Consider the following 14,696-nt stretch of genomic DNA (forward strand, 5'->3'; position numbering starts at 1 on the left):
CTCAGAATCTGCCTGAGCAGTAGGAGCACTGCAAGAGGTGTCCACAGCACACACAGCCTTTGGGCCACTGACTCCCTCCGTCTGGGTACCTGCATCTGTCCACGTCGGGGAATCACCGACCGCCGCCCCTGAGTCTGGTCGGCGAGATAAAGCGTCTGCGTTGGTGTGGGAGGCCCCACTACCTCCCAGTTGTAAGGGTCGAACGCCAAGGCCCATCGACTACGGCTCACTGTGGTGTTGTTCTCGATGGCCAATCTCCGTAGCCCCACCAGCGGCTGATGATCTGTCGCAATAATGAATGGGGGAAGGCCCAGGTAATGCCGAAAATTGCGTACGACCTATTCTATCGGCCACAAATCCCGGTCATATGTAGACCATTTTTGCTCTGCCTTCGTGAGAGCCCGACTAGCGCAGGCGACCACTCTCTCCTCGCCACCCGCTCCCTGTGCTAACACTGCACCTAGAGCAACAAGAGACGCGTCTGTGTACAACCTGAATGGCTGGACAAAGTCCAGGTTGCATACAATGGGCTCAGAACGGAGGGCATTCCGCAAAGACTCAAACGCCCTTTGGCAGTCCGCTGTCCAATGAAATGGCACCTCCTTTCCCGTGAGGCCAGTGAGGGGGGCAGCACAAAGTCCTTTACAAATCTCCTGTGTTGAATGCCCGCACCTCCGTGGCGTACCATGGGACAGGCCATGCTCTCACCTTTTCCGTGTTCCGGGGATCAGGCCTGAGTCCTACAACAGAAATCACATGGCCCAAAAAAAAACACATGGTCCCGGGCTAGCTGACATTTTCGGGCATTCAGGCGCAGCCCCGCGTGAAGAGGTGTTCCTCGAACGACTTTCTGTAAAGGAGAACATTGTCCAAATAGACCCTGCACACATGCCACGGGAGCCCTTTCAGCACCATCTCCATGACTCTCCGGAAAGTCACCGGTGCATTAGTAAGGCCCATAGGCATGGATTTGAACTGGTAGAGGCCGTGGCCTGTGGAGAACGCTATTTTCTCACGGACCTCTGGTGAAACCTCCACCTGCCAGTAGCCGTCTGAAAAATCTAGAGTTCTGAACCAGGTGGCCCCTGTGAGGGCGTCCAGCGCGTCGTCCACCCGTGGTAGCGGGTGAGAGTCTTTTATGGTCACAGAGTTGAGAGCCCTGTAGTCCACGCAGAACCTCCAGGTGTTATCTTTTTTCCTCACGAGCACCACAGGACATGACCATGGGCTACAGCTCTCCTCAATGACGCAGTCGTCCAACCGGCGCTGGACCTGTCTCTCCATCTCCTTCCGTTTCCCTGGAGCCGTACGGTAGGCCCGCTTCTTTATCTGAGGATGGTCGCCCGTGTGAATGCGATGTTGGATTTGGTTGCAAGACCTAGTTCCCCTTTCGGTTGGTCCGGAACAGCCCCTTGTGTTTCTCGAGTAAATCTTGCAGTCGCCTCTTCTGCTCAGCAGACAACATACTGTTCAAAACATCCGGTAGTGTAGCAGCTACCTGTGTGAGCCCCGAGCCTTCAGTCTGGGTGAATAGATCACCTTCGTCCCCATAATGGACTACTTCCAGATGGTTTCCAGAGTGCAATTTCATCTCCTTCCCTGTCTACCCATTCTCCACTGGCGCCACAGTTCGTGCAATGGCCATTCCAAGGGTGTCCCGGAACTCAGACTCAATGCATCCAAGATAGGGTCCCATCGGAGGCATAGCGTTGGGTGGTAGGCCCACCTTAACAGGGACCAACATTTCGCTGCAGGGTGGAACACTATGAAAAGACACAGAGATATTACAACATTCAGGTATGAAATCAGTGGCGTGCATAAGAGGAATATCCAAATCACTGATATGGAGCAGACCACGACCAACGTCCATAACTGCACGAGTTCGTAACATGAAATCAAAACCCAACAAAACCTTCTGTGTGGGCCCCCCATACTACATGAACAATTGGCTACCAGGCTCTGCCCCCTATCTGCAAAGGAAGAGTCATTGTACCTAATGTGTCCAATAATTGTCTCCCCACTGCATGTGCAACAGTGTATTGTTGACTCAACACGTCATCACGAAGCACTGGCAGATACATTCTGAACTCCTCCGAGATCAGCGAAATGTTAGAACCAGAGTCAATCAGACACAACAGTTACATCAACGCCCACCTTCAGTCCTTTCACTTAGGCAGTTGGTTTAGACTCACCTATGTCGCATGAGTCTTCTTGGGAGGCAGGAGCCCCTGCCCCCTCACAGTCCTTTTGACCCTGTGTCGGCGTAACTGACATCTGGGTCTCAATGACAGCTACCTGATGTTTCCCAACTCCTGACTACGCGGGGATGGAGACGGTGATCGGCGATGAGGTGATAGAAACCTCACACCACGCCTTGACTGTCGATCCTCTGTAGTGTACGGGCCCCGTGAGCCGCCGTTGTCCCACTGGCGCGATGAGAAGTCAGTGTTTGTGTCCCAGTCCCCTCGCTCTTTCGAAGACCATCATCTGGTGACGCCTCCTCCCTGCGGCCCACGTTGGGGAGAACGGCCCATCACACACTCGTCTCTTCTGACGTTGCCTCTGGTCGACCTGCAGCCATACTCCCCGCAATCACAGCGGCAGGTGCGTCGCTGACCTCCACACAGCCCCTGGTCCTGTAGACGCTCTCGCCGTAAAGGGGAGCCACTTCGGCCACTCTCACTTCCCTGCCGATGGTTCTCAGCTCCCTCAGCTCCGTCTGTCGGTTGTCAATCCTCCCTGTGAGGTTCTCCACCACACGGATGAGACCTCCGACGTGCCAGCCATACCATCACCAGGTGGGACCTGCGGCGTCCCGAGCGTAGCCACCACAGTAGGATGCGGGAGGGGATAGGTGGGTCCACCCAACGGGCAGGTCTTCAGTGCATACCGAGCACGCTCACAGCAGCTAGCAACAGTCATCACCTCCTCGATCTCCGTTGCCACCTGCTCGTGACACTTGGCTTGGAGGACAAGATCGAGGCCCGCCAGGAAACGCCTAAACTTCTCCCCCTCTATCGGAGGCTTGTCATAACTTGGAAACGCCTCAGCCACAAGTCTGGATATGTCAGCAGCATACATCTCCAAACTTTCGTCCACCTTGTCCCACAGCAGGAAGGCTGCGCCATTCAGCCTGGTGGGGAGAATATTGACAAGAGTCTCTCTGTAGCCCTCGATGCGCGCCCCCTCTGTCTGCGCGCGCACTGAAGCTTCAAACTGCTTAATCCAAGTAGCGAACGGCTTCTGACCATCACCATTAAACGGTGGCGGCAGCTCCACCTTAACTTTAAAGTCAGAGAACCGTTCGACATAGAAGGATAATGGATCGCCTCGTCTTCCACTTTCGACGTATCCTCCATTTTCCCGCGGGAGAACATCTCTGTCGTCGCGTCCAAAACAAGTTCGAATTGTTCCAAGAGATTCAAAATACAAAGCAGAAACACTCCATTTACCGCTGCCACCAATGTAACGTCCCAGTTTAGGGGCTTTCTAAGATCTCGTCAACAATAAGAGGAACTTGGAACGAACTTGGGAGCGCCGGCAGTTTATTCAATTGGCAACACACACTTTTTTCCGTCGCACCGCTCTGACGTCACCACAAACCAGTCAAAACAAACAGAAATTAGAGCACACCACAAACCACTCCTAAGCCAACAATAGTTTTGGTTTGGATTTAAAACCATGACTCTATGGAGTGTGGTGACAAGTGACATGCCTCCCCTGACATTATCTACTGTGTTGTCATGTGACCTCCTACAGCAGGCATCACCAAATGGCGGACCTTGGTCGGCATCCGGACTGACAGATGTTTTGGACCGGACCCATGACCAATCAATGATGAATTTTTTTTCAGGGCGCATTCGCAAACGTTGACGCTGCAATTCTAGTTAATACGGAAAAGGCGTCACTGATTTGAGCCAATCAAATCTTTTGTTTACGACCCACTGCCAATTGCGCAGCAGACCGGAAGGGAGTGCTGCTGACAGTATGCCTTGCTAAAAAGTAAGCAAGGTCGATGCATGTTGTTTTAAATGAATGGACGGAGAAATTTAGTTTAGTTCTGGCTGCAGCCGATTCAAAACCAGTGTGCATCATATGCTCCGAAACCGTCGTAATATTGCGAAGCGCCACTACAAAACAAAGCACCGCCCTTTTGTGCAAAGTTATCCGCTGAAGTTTGAGGTGAGCGCACGCAAAAACATCAAACTTCGAGTGTAGTATAACAGATCATTACATTGGCGTCCGCGAGCTAGCATGCGCAAGCTAGCATGCGCGAGCTAGCATGCGCGAGCTAGCCTGTGCCTCACAGTGTGCTGCGCCCAATGTGGGTGCTTAATACAGAAATAGCACCTGCAACTGACGCTGCGCCCTTTGATACGGCGCGCCTGTTGGCTGCGAAAATACGGTATACAAGGAGCGGACAAAAGTAGGTATGCAGTTATAATAAAACCTATACAATACTGTGTTTATTAATAAAACAGAAAAATGCCTTCATGTTACTAATTTCACCAATGTGCTACTACTGAGCTCCCATTGAATGTTAGGCATGCCCCCTCTCTGTCCATTTTTAAAACCCGTTTGAAGACACGTTTTATTCTTTAGCTTTCGACTCAACATGAGACTGTCACTGTTCTGCTGTTCTTTTGGTTTCTATTGTTAATGTGTTTGTGTTTTAATTTGTGTTCTAATTACCAATTAATTCATATGACGGCATATTTAAAGCGCTTTGTTCCTGCTCCAGCTATTGTGAAATGCGCTAGATCAATAAAGTTGTATTGTTTTGGACTGTGCTGTTTACATACTTTGCCACCCCTTCCGTATATATCAAACAAATTCTTCTCATATGAAGTCAGAAATAAGGAGGGCAATTCCACCTATTGATTACAAAGGTTTCAGTGAAAAATTAAGTATATAAATAAATTTTTTATTGCCTTTTCATAGCATCCAATGATGGAGAATAATTGTTATGCATACAAATAATAATACAATACAATACAACTTTATTTATGTAGCGCATTTCACAACAGCTGGAGCTGTAGCTAAGCACTTTCCATATGGTGTAATATGAATTAGCGGGAAATTAGAACACAAATTTAAACACATAGTCGATACCAGAAGTATATTCTTTGAGATGATGGTTATATAACTTATATAACATATAATTATGAATTTAAATTAACTAAGTGACAACATTGAATAAAATAAAATACAAAATACAATACTACTGCAATTTTTATTCTTAAAAATGTACATGACAAATTAAATGAATGTGACAAATTTGAAACAAGAATGACTGTTCAGTGTGTGCATGCGTTACTAGATTTTAGTTTTCACCTCTCCTGAATAGCTTTCGGCCGATTCAGCTCCCCGCCGATGCCATCCCTATTTTTCCTGTGAAACGGCATCTTTGGGGAATCGAAGCCCACTCATGCCGTCCTCCCGTCAACTCAAACAAAAGCCAACATCACTATTTGGTGACATAATCCAAGTGAAACAAAAAACTAAATGAATCAGAAGAAAAACCACGACGAGCACTCACAGCCAGCATGGCAGACATCTGGCTCAATTACGTCATACGCGTCGCCTTCACGATTTTGCTGTGGCACTGGCCTTGCCTGGAAGAGTTTCAAAACGTAACATGGATATTTTATTGTTTAATACAACATTCTAAAATTTATTGTTCAAATTTGTACAAAAACATGTCTTCTACGGTGGTATCTCAATTGTCATTCGCTGGAACCCTTGTGAGGATGAGTGAATCGGATAATGGATGGATGTGATCAGTCTGTTTGAAAACTAAACAGTTGTTCCCTTTTTTTCTTCTTTTTGTTTTCTTGTTTTTATTTATGCTGCAAGTTCACGGATGACCCAACCCTTGCAGTGTGCAGCGATAGTGGTGGTTCTGTTTTTGAGCTGGCTTTCAGGTAAATAATTTCTCTCAACTTTACCTTTTTATTGCTCCTGATTGAGGCTCTTATGGCTAATTTTACTGCTGAACAATATGACATTTTTTTGTCTAAGCTGAACAAAAATATAAATGCAATACTGATTTTGCTCCTATTTTTAATGTGCCTGACTCAAAGATCTAAAACTTTCTACATACTCAAAAGGCCATTTCACTCAAATATTGTTCACAAGTCTGTCTAAAGCACCAAGCTTTTTCAGCATGCTTTGTGGTCCTTACAAGTAACACTCCTTAATGTATTTTTTTTCATACAGATGTGCCCTGTGTAATATAGTTACAGTAGTGTGGTTTCTAGTTGTGTATTCAATTATTGCTACTTGGTGACGCCCTTAGTATCGAAAGTAATGCTGCTATATATAATACATTGGCCTGCCAGTATCAATTTAATTGTCAGTCGTACATTTGTATGAGAAAGCAATTTCCAAACCGATCAATGGGCCAAAGGAATTTAATGCGCTGGCTGGAATAGCGTCCCCAAGCAGCGCATACTCTATTGCAGTCGGCGCACTGGGAAACCGCCTGGTTGTTTATATTACCAAGCCGGTCCAGTTGATATTGTTTATTTTGCAATATAAATATCTTGTGTGTTTATATTTAGATATCAATATGATAATGATATCATTCAGCCCTCGTACATATAGAAGTAACACATAGAATGTTCATCAGGAAAGTTTTACAGGTGATCTGGAAAAAAAATACAATGATTTCTAAAGGATAGTAAATGGAAGGAAAAATGAATATAATATAATTTCTGTTAAAACTAGCGAGGAAGCCTTTTTTTAGGACATATAAGGAGAAAGTAAAATCATTGAGTGCAAAATTGTTTCTGTACGAGTCTTCCCTGACATTAAGTATTTTATGCGTCCAACTCAGCATTATTTCAGCTCACCTCATGTTAATATTGGCAAGAAAGACAGCAAAATTAGGAAGCACAAGTGAACGTTAAAATGGCGTTTGAAATTCAGATTTTTTTCATGCACATCACTTGGACTCCTTTTATCTTCTTTGTGTACCTCTCTTCATGTTCTTTATTTATACAATAAAATACAATTTTGTTTCTTTTTTTTGCTTCCAGGAGAGTAATGGGCATGCGTTCCTGTGACTCAAGATGTCTATTTAGTGGTTCGAAAGGGGAAGTCTGCTGTATTGAACCATTGCGTGCATTTCCAGATTTCAGTGACCACCCAATAACACAGTATTCTATGTTGGCTTTGGCTTCCCTCACAAAGGTACACTTGTGCATCTGCTTTGTCATCTTTAACACAGAGCAAGTTTATTGTGAATTGTGTTTTTTATGCTATCACCAGATTCTAGTTATTGGACTGAAGCCCTCCCTAAAAGTTTGGATGACATTTCCCTACAACAAGGTCTGTATTTGCATTAGGGCTAACAAGATTAGTCCGCTAATCATGACGATTTAATTATGTCGACGAGTTGTTTTTGTGGATATTTATTTGGCGCATTGCTTTTCTCTCGAAACAGCCTCATCTCACGCTTCATGCCTGTCTAGGGTACACGTGCCGTAATTTTAATCCGGGTCATCCGCAATGTAAACAGAAGCATTGTGCAAAAGGCTACCTGGTGTTAGCAACATAGTCCTAAAGTTACAGCACATTTCACCCACAAATACTTAAAATGCAAACCTCCCTTTCATGGCAGCACGACGGGGATGCTTGATCATCTATACCTGATTTAATTTTTAACATGTTCAGTTGTGTTTGAAAGCTAGCTTTGTTAGCACACACAGTTTATGGTGCGTGTTTGATGTAACTTTGGAACACTTACACAATGTCCTTTATGCTATGCTAACATATTTTAGTGTCAACTATGGATAGATTATTCAGCGAACTCGGATTCATTAACAATTAAAACGGTGTGTTTGTCCGTGTTTGACATCAAAGGAGAACGCTCTCATGCCCTCTCTCTCGCGATCAGAATGTTGCGTTTATGAACTCAGAAATACCAGTACTTAAAGTAACAGAACATATTTGCCACCAGCCCTCATTGGCATCACATGAAAATAAAAGGCATAATTCAGTTTGTTGCAATCTACATCTGGGGTGTCAAACTCATTTTTGTGGCCGGGCCACATCGTAGTTATGGTTTCCCTCAGAGGGCCGTTATGACTGTGAACCCATCTAAATGTATGCTCCCCTTACGTTATCACATACACACAACAAATTCATGGAAAGCCTGTTTTGAAATCAGAAGCCAGTCAGCAATTGTTTGTTCAACAATTATTCATTTATTTTAAAAGCTTTGGTAACATGGCAATATCTCATTGCTCAATGTTGTTAAAAGTGAAGAAAATGTGCTAGAAACAGCAAATGGACGCACATGATTTGCCCTTTGCGGGCCACATAAAATGAGGTCACGGGCCAGATCTGGCCCCCGGGCCTTGAGTTTGACACCTGTGCACTACATTATGCTGTTTAAAAAAAAAGTATGTTAATTGTTATATTCTCAAGGATTTTTTTTTTTTATACCTTGATTTTGTAAATCAATTAACTACTATTAAATTATGCATTTATGCATATAAATAAAGAAAAGCAAAACATTTTGGATAAAGGTGAGTTAAAAACAAAATGATAAAAGAATCCAAGTGTTTATTATGTTTTCTTTAGCACAGTGCAGTTTCCTAATTTACTACCGTACTGTGATTTCACGACCTCTTACATTTGAAAAAAGGCTTGGTGCCCAACAAGAGTGAAATCAGTTTTCAAGTATTTCTTTTTATATTCATAGTTTTGTAGTATTAGTACAACTCTGCATAGTGTGTTCCTTTTTAAAATGCACTAAATAATTTCTTTCTATAAAAGAGCAGCTGCTTGCTGGTGCGACATGACACAATTTACATATGATCCGATTAGTTGACCACTTGCGACTACTGTTGGTGATTATTTGACTCCCAGCCTTGCGGCAGATGTAATTTGCTGTTTTCGTTCTTTTCAAGTCAATTACATAAGCTCGTTTGTTGCGCACTTTCAAATTGCCTTGATTTTTTTATTTTTTTTTCCCCCCATTCAGACTTCTGACACACCCACCATGCATAACCTGGAAATATGTGCACAACCTCCAGTGAGGCGTGATTCCGTGAAGTCTAATTTCATTTCATAAAACGTGAATTCCAGAAGCACATTAGGTTGCTTTGTGTGTGAAATGTGGTGTATAAATAAAACTGCCTTGCCTTGCAGCGCGATCCTTTTGAAAAACACACTTTGGTTGTGAAATTTATTTGCTATGTGGATCCGGAACTTATCGTGCACGCCTCATCTCCAGGCTCCTATGAAGAAACGTGTATTATTAAAAAATCCCATATAAGTAATTGAATCAGAATACCTTGCTCAGAACTGAAGTCTTAGAGGCGGTGCAAATTGAGAGTTGTCTAGGTTGCCTGTCAACGCACTGCACACATGGCGTATCAATTGCCAAAGTAAATCTATAACTCACGATTTGACTGGATGATTAGTCAAAATTTAAATCAGGATTCTCAGTATTTAAAATGAGGCTTTGACGGTAGTTTTGAGTAGTTGAGTTTTGGTAGATGGATGAAAGCTATGTTTTATAATCAATGCATAATTGGCTTTAATAATTATGTTTTAAATCTCAATCAAAATAATAGGAATTATTATCTATCCATCTATTATCCCAACCACTTCTCCTCACAAGAGCGGGATTATTATTTTTCTATAATCGTCCAGCCCTAACTCAGATTCCATTATTACTATGACTGTATGTATTGTTTGTGATCGGTGATTCAACGCCAAGTCTCATCATCATGTGGAAATGGTCCTCTCATGTGAGGAAAAAAAGTCAACTGGTACCGATCTTTATTCTTTCACCAATTAATGCAGCGATTTTCGATTATTTTGTGTTACGCCCCTCCCCCCTGGCAAGAAGAAAACAATTTGCGCCCCCATCCCATCACCCACTCTCCGCCGCAACTATAAACAATAGCATTTTCATTCCAAAACAAACCTACACCGGATTTAATACTCGCTGTGCTCAATCTGCAATGAGAGCCCCACTGCCAACTACTGGAGTAGATGTGCAATCACACTTTATTGTAGTACGGCGGGAAAAAAAGCACTCCCCAGGGTCACGCCGCCCCCCTCAGCATCGCACCGCACCGCACCCCCCAGGGGGGCCCGTCCCACTATTTGAGAAGCACTGAATTAATGTGATATAATGTCAGTCGTGGCCTTCATTGTAATGGTATACAATTCTAGCTGAAATGTATACCATTGGCAAGTCTACGTTCAGTGCTGCGAAGACTTGGTAGTGCTGCTTCCTTCGGGGCATGACGTGGAATGGGAGGAGAGCGACGCAGTAGTGGCGTAGCGTAGCGTGAAATTCCTCTTGTGTTGACACGGATTGTAGCGGTTTGGAGATGATTGAGTGCTTGTTGGTCAAGCTTCGACCTCGTAACTGCCTTCTCACAGTTGGGTAGAGTGTCCAGTTGCCAGAGGCGCTGCACATGATGCAGTAACTCTGTATTTACCAAAGCTGTAGCGATATGCTGACACTGAGCTGGACTGTGACAGCTCTGGACTGGAGTCATGGGACCCTGGAGGCACCAGCCAAGGCGTGTACAGACTTCAACAGGACCCTCTGGGGGACCACTGATGGCCGGCTGCACCGGAGTGATGAGATGGCACATATCAGAGCTGATGAGGATGAGTGGGTGCACATGGTCCACAGTCTGTAGTGGTATGCCTCGTAAGTGCCTATATGCCCTTTGTAGAGCAGCAATGGGGTAGCTGTGCTCAGCAAAGCATAGTCCGTCAGCAGAGAATGCATTGGAGATGAGGTATTTCTTGTTAGGACTGGCAAGAGGGGACACTTCAAATGTGACAGTAAGGCCCTCCAGCTGTTTTACATTGTGATGTATCGTCTGAATGGGAAGGGTCTCCGGCACTCCTGGTAGCTTGAGGGACCGGACAACTTGAGACAAAACGATCGTCCGTTCCGAACCGTCGTCGAGGATTGCACATGCTTCCATCGCCTGCTTGCCATGATGAATGAGGACTCTTACCACCTTAAGCATCACTCGCTGTGCATGATTGGGTCGGTCGAGATAGACCTTTGTGGAAGCAATACCAGGACGGCATTGGAGGTTTCACAGTGAGGACAGTAGGGCTGTGGCTTGGAAGCGGATTTCTGCTTTGCATGCTTGGGACGAGGGGACTCTTCGTTCACAGTTAAAACAGACGTGGACTGCTCCTTATAAGTAGTTGAGCTAGACTCCTTTGTAGTTTTAGCTGTCTTGCTTGGCTCGGGCTGGTACAAGGCTGCGGCACGGCTGGAGATGCGTTTGGCTTGTGATTTGACGTGGAGCCATGCAGCAAGATCAGGGAACGTGTAGGTTTGCGCCGAACCTGATTGTAAGATTCCTCTATTGAGACAATACTCCACAAAGCTGTCACGGTAATAGGGAGGCAATTTACTCAACAATCGGTCGACGTGCGACCCGCACATGAATTCAATGCCATTGAAGCCCTCAAGAGTTGTCAGCATGCCCACAAGAGATTGGATGGAGAGAGCGAAGGAGTCAAAACTGTTGGCATCACTTATCTTGAGTGCGGGTGAGTTCAGGATGGCACCAACCTCTGATTGGATGAGCTGCCTCGGTTGACCGTATTTATCTTGTAGTGCGTTGAGGGCAGCTGTATATGGGCTTGTGTGGTGTATATATGCCTTGGCGAGTTGGAGAGCACTAGTTAGCTTCAAGTGACTTAGTAAAACTTTATACTTATACTGCTCACTCAGGTGGGTGTGCTTTTTGAGTAGACTGTCCAATGCCATCTTCAGCAGAGCAAAGTCACTCTCACGACCGCTCTCGAACACTGGTAGCGTTGGCTTTGGGATGCCAAAGGCAGAAGCGATCAGCATATCTGCTCCGAGTTGTGGCTGTAGACCAGGATTGGGGGCAGGTGCTGATGTAGGAGCCCGGATGGGAATGGAAGAAGCTCGAGGCTGCTCCCATTCTTGGCCTGTCTGCTGGAATGACGGGCCGTGAGTCATATTAAGTTGCTCACTTTGTAATGGTGCAGCCGCTCCATCATGGATCATTGTTGGCGCTGCCGTAGGTAACGGTTGTGCTGCAGCAGCTGTTTGGGCTAGATTGGGGGATTTTTGTTGTTTGCCCATTGTTGGATATGAGTTGGCGTGAGGAGGTGCAAAATTGCCTGGTGCAGGATTAGCCGGTGGAATCGGCTGATAGGTGCTCGATGTGGTGCTGTTCGTGCTGAGCATTGACGTGACCAGTTTAGCTATTTCCACATCCGCTCTTAATTGTTGTAGTCGGCGGTTTTGTTTGAGGCGTTTGCTAATGGCCTTGTCGCGGCTTCCTTTTCGACCTCCTCTAAAACAAATGGCGTAGCCAGAATATGTCCAATAGTGATGTTTATTGTGCAGCCCTTCCAAAGTGCAACACAGTGAAAAGTCCCCAAAAAGTCCAAAAACCCAGAAAAAAGTGAACATATAGTAATTTACAAAAATAAGGGTGTCTATCTATATATTACAAAACCACTGAATGGAGTTCAACCACAACTACCATGTCAGCTACGTTGCAAAATGCGTCACTGTCTTGCTCTCCAGTACTACCTTCACTGCCGCACCTCTTATATATCCCCCTCTTTTTCCAAACAACTCACTCTATATATGATTCGCCCCTCCCCTCGGGCATCAGCTGACATAATTGTCGCGCGAAACAAACATATTCAAGAAACGCGGAAGCTTCCCCGCTGTTTGGTCTTCCTCTATGTTGTCTGCCGCGTCTCGTGACTGGTGAGTGTTAAATTGAACGTGCGCGCATGTGTGTGTCCATGTATGCTTCCATTCATAATAAAACTACCAAGTGTACACCCTCGGTCGCTCTATTAAAACTTTGACTGGCGTGGTATTGATGTGGTGCCAGGTGGGTGCGTATGTATTAAACGGGATGGAATTGAATGCATCAGTATGGGAATGTGCGGTGCATGCGTGTGGGGACCATGCTGTACTGTCCTTATTGACGGAGCTGCAAAGTCACAGGCCTCCTTTGCTTGTATGGCTTCCTCTTGTGCCTGTTGAGCTGCTTTGGCTTGAGCTTGCAGTTGTTGGAGCTCACGCTCAGCTTCCGCGTCTTCGGCCCGCTGTCTTTGAAGATTAACCAGCTGAAGTTGTTTAGCATTCTCATCCAGAATTGCCGCTTGGATTCGAGAGAGTCCATCTTGTGGGTAGTGACCAACGGAATAGGTTGTGTGCCTCCCTGAGTAAGAACTGGAGTTGGTTACAGAGCGGTGGGATCTCCTTGAAGTACTTCTGAGTCTGCCGCTGGAGCAGGATGAAGTGATTGGAGGATGTGAGCCGGGGACTGAATAGCCAACTTCATAGTCCATTAGATGAGGGTCAGACGGGATTCTCTGCTGGGCCTACTCAATGTCTCTTCCGTAGTTGCTGCAGGGTCCATAGTGCTTTAGCTTTGCTCCAATCCGGCTCGAAGGACCACTATTTGTAATGCAGTGTTGTCCACAATAGCTTAGAAATTACACTGGCTGAAGCGGGCAGTATGGACCGTTGATTGCGGTCAGAGAATCAGGAAACTGGAATATCTTGAATGCTTTAATGTCAACAAGGGGAGTCACAAATAATTGGAAGTGTATGGATACGTGTTGTTGGAGTTGAGTCACCGTGGAAATGAGAAGTAGTTAGTAAATCAACCTTTAAAAGCCAAACTTACTCCAATGCGTGTTCGTTTTTTGTACTCAAGAAGAAAAGGGTCAAATAAAGACTCAACAACTGATTAGAGTTCCGATATTTAATTTCTTCAATTTCTGGAGTTCAGGAAATAGTACTAAGACAGATATCTGGGCGGCTTTTTCTTAATTTCACGAGAAACTGCACTCGGGCGAGCACATTCAAAAAATGTGCACCATCTTTCAGCCCAGCTTCAGTTTTTATAGGAGTTTTTTATGTCAAGGGTAATGTAGGTTGAATCGGTTGAATTGGTCGTCCTCGCTCCCTCCCACGGCACGGGTCCACGTCCAAGGGAAGGTCCTCCCCAGGTTAGTCATCGTCTGGATAGTTGATTCCCGTCTGGTCCCCAAGACTGGCACGCCAAGGCTGGACTTCTCCGGCGGGCAGTCTCTCCGTCTCTCTCCCCGCTGGCATTCCTCTGTAATCTTGTCGGTGTGCATGTGTATGCAGGTATACGTGCGTGTGTATGTGCAGGTGTATGTATGTGTCTGTGTATGTGCAAGTGTGTATGTGCGTTTGCTCCGATCTCCAATTGTTATGTCTTTCGGAATGTGTTTTTTTGCGATAGCGTCTGTGTGAGTCCTCCAGTGCCCAATTTGGTATGTTTGCATCTCTACAGCCAATGTGGAGAATGTGCTTCGTCGTCTTTGTCCATGAAGTGCTGTGAATGTGAGGGCAGCTCAAGGAAATGCTGTGTGTGCAAATCTGTTCTCACTACTGAGAATTTCAATAAAGTTCACACATTTAAAGTAAGTACTATAAATTTAGCATATGAGAATAAAATAATAAATCAGTAATCAGGACTACAATCCCAGTCATTCTTGTGACCCGTTCTTCTAGTTTCATTTGTTAAATGCTTCTTGTTTCATCAATGTTTAACATATTCAGTAAATATGAACCTGCTAAATTAAATAATTGACCTTCTGTCCTGTAAGTGTTTAAAATAATGCCAGCAATCGTAATACAATCCTTCAGTGTATGAATATGTGAG

General features: G+C 45.2%; 1 protein-coding gene across 5 annotated transcripts in view; it reads left to right on the plus strand.

Annotated features, from left to right (window-relative positions):
• vps8 (VPS8 subunit of CORVET complex) overlaps positions 1-14,696 on the plus strand; it is a 117,772-nt gene that overhangs the window by 21,707 nt on the left and 81,369 nt on the right. For all 5 annotated transcript variants that reach the window (XR_015845003.1, XM_088304110.1, XM_088304112.1 and 2 more), the window contains 3 exons: positions 5,857-5,924; positions 7,041-7,194; positions 7,273-7,332. Coding sequence is in view for 4 of the 5 variants with exons in the window: in XM_088304110.1 (XP_088160236.1) it covers positions 5,857-5,924; positions 7,041-7,194; positions 7,273-7,332 (282 nt within the window). In the remaining variant the exon portion in view is untranslated. The remainder of the gene's footprint in view (positions 1-5,856; positions 5,925-7,040; positions 7,195-7,272; positions 7,333-14,696) is intronic.

The sequence above is a fragment of the Idiotropiscis lumnitzeri genome, chromosome 9 (assembly GCF_059441095.1).
Source record: "Idiotropiscis lumnitzeri isolate Australia: NSW breed Sydney's pygmy pipehorse chromosome 9, RoL_Ilum_1.0, whole genome shotgun sequence".
Taxonomy (NCBI): Eukaryota; Metazoa; Chordata; class Actinopteri; order Syngnathiformes; family Syngnathidae; genus Idiotropiscis; species Idiotropiscis lumnitzeri.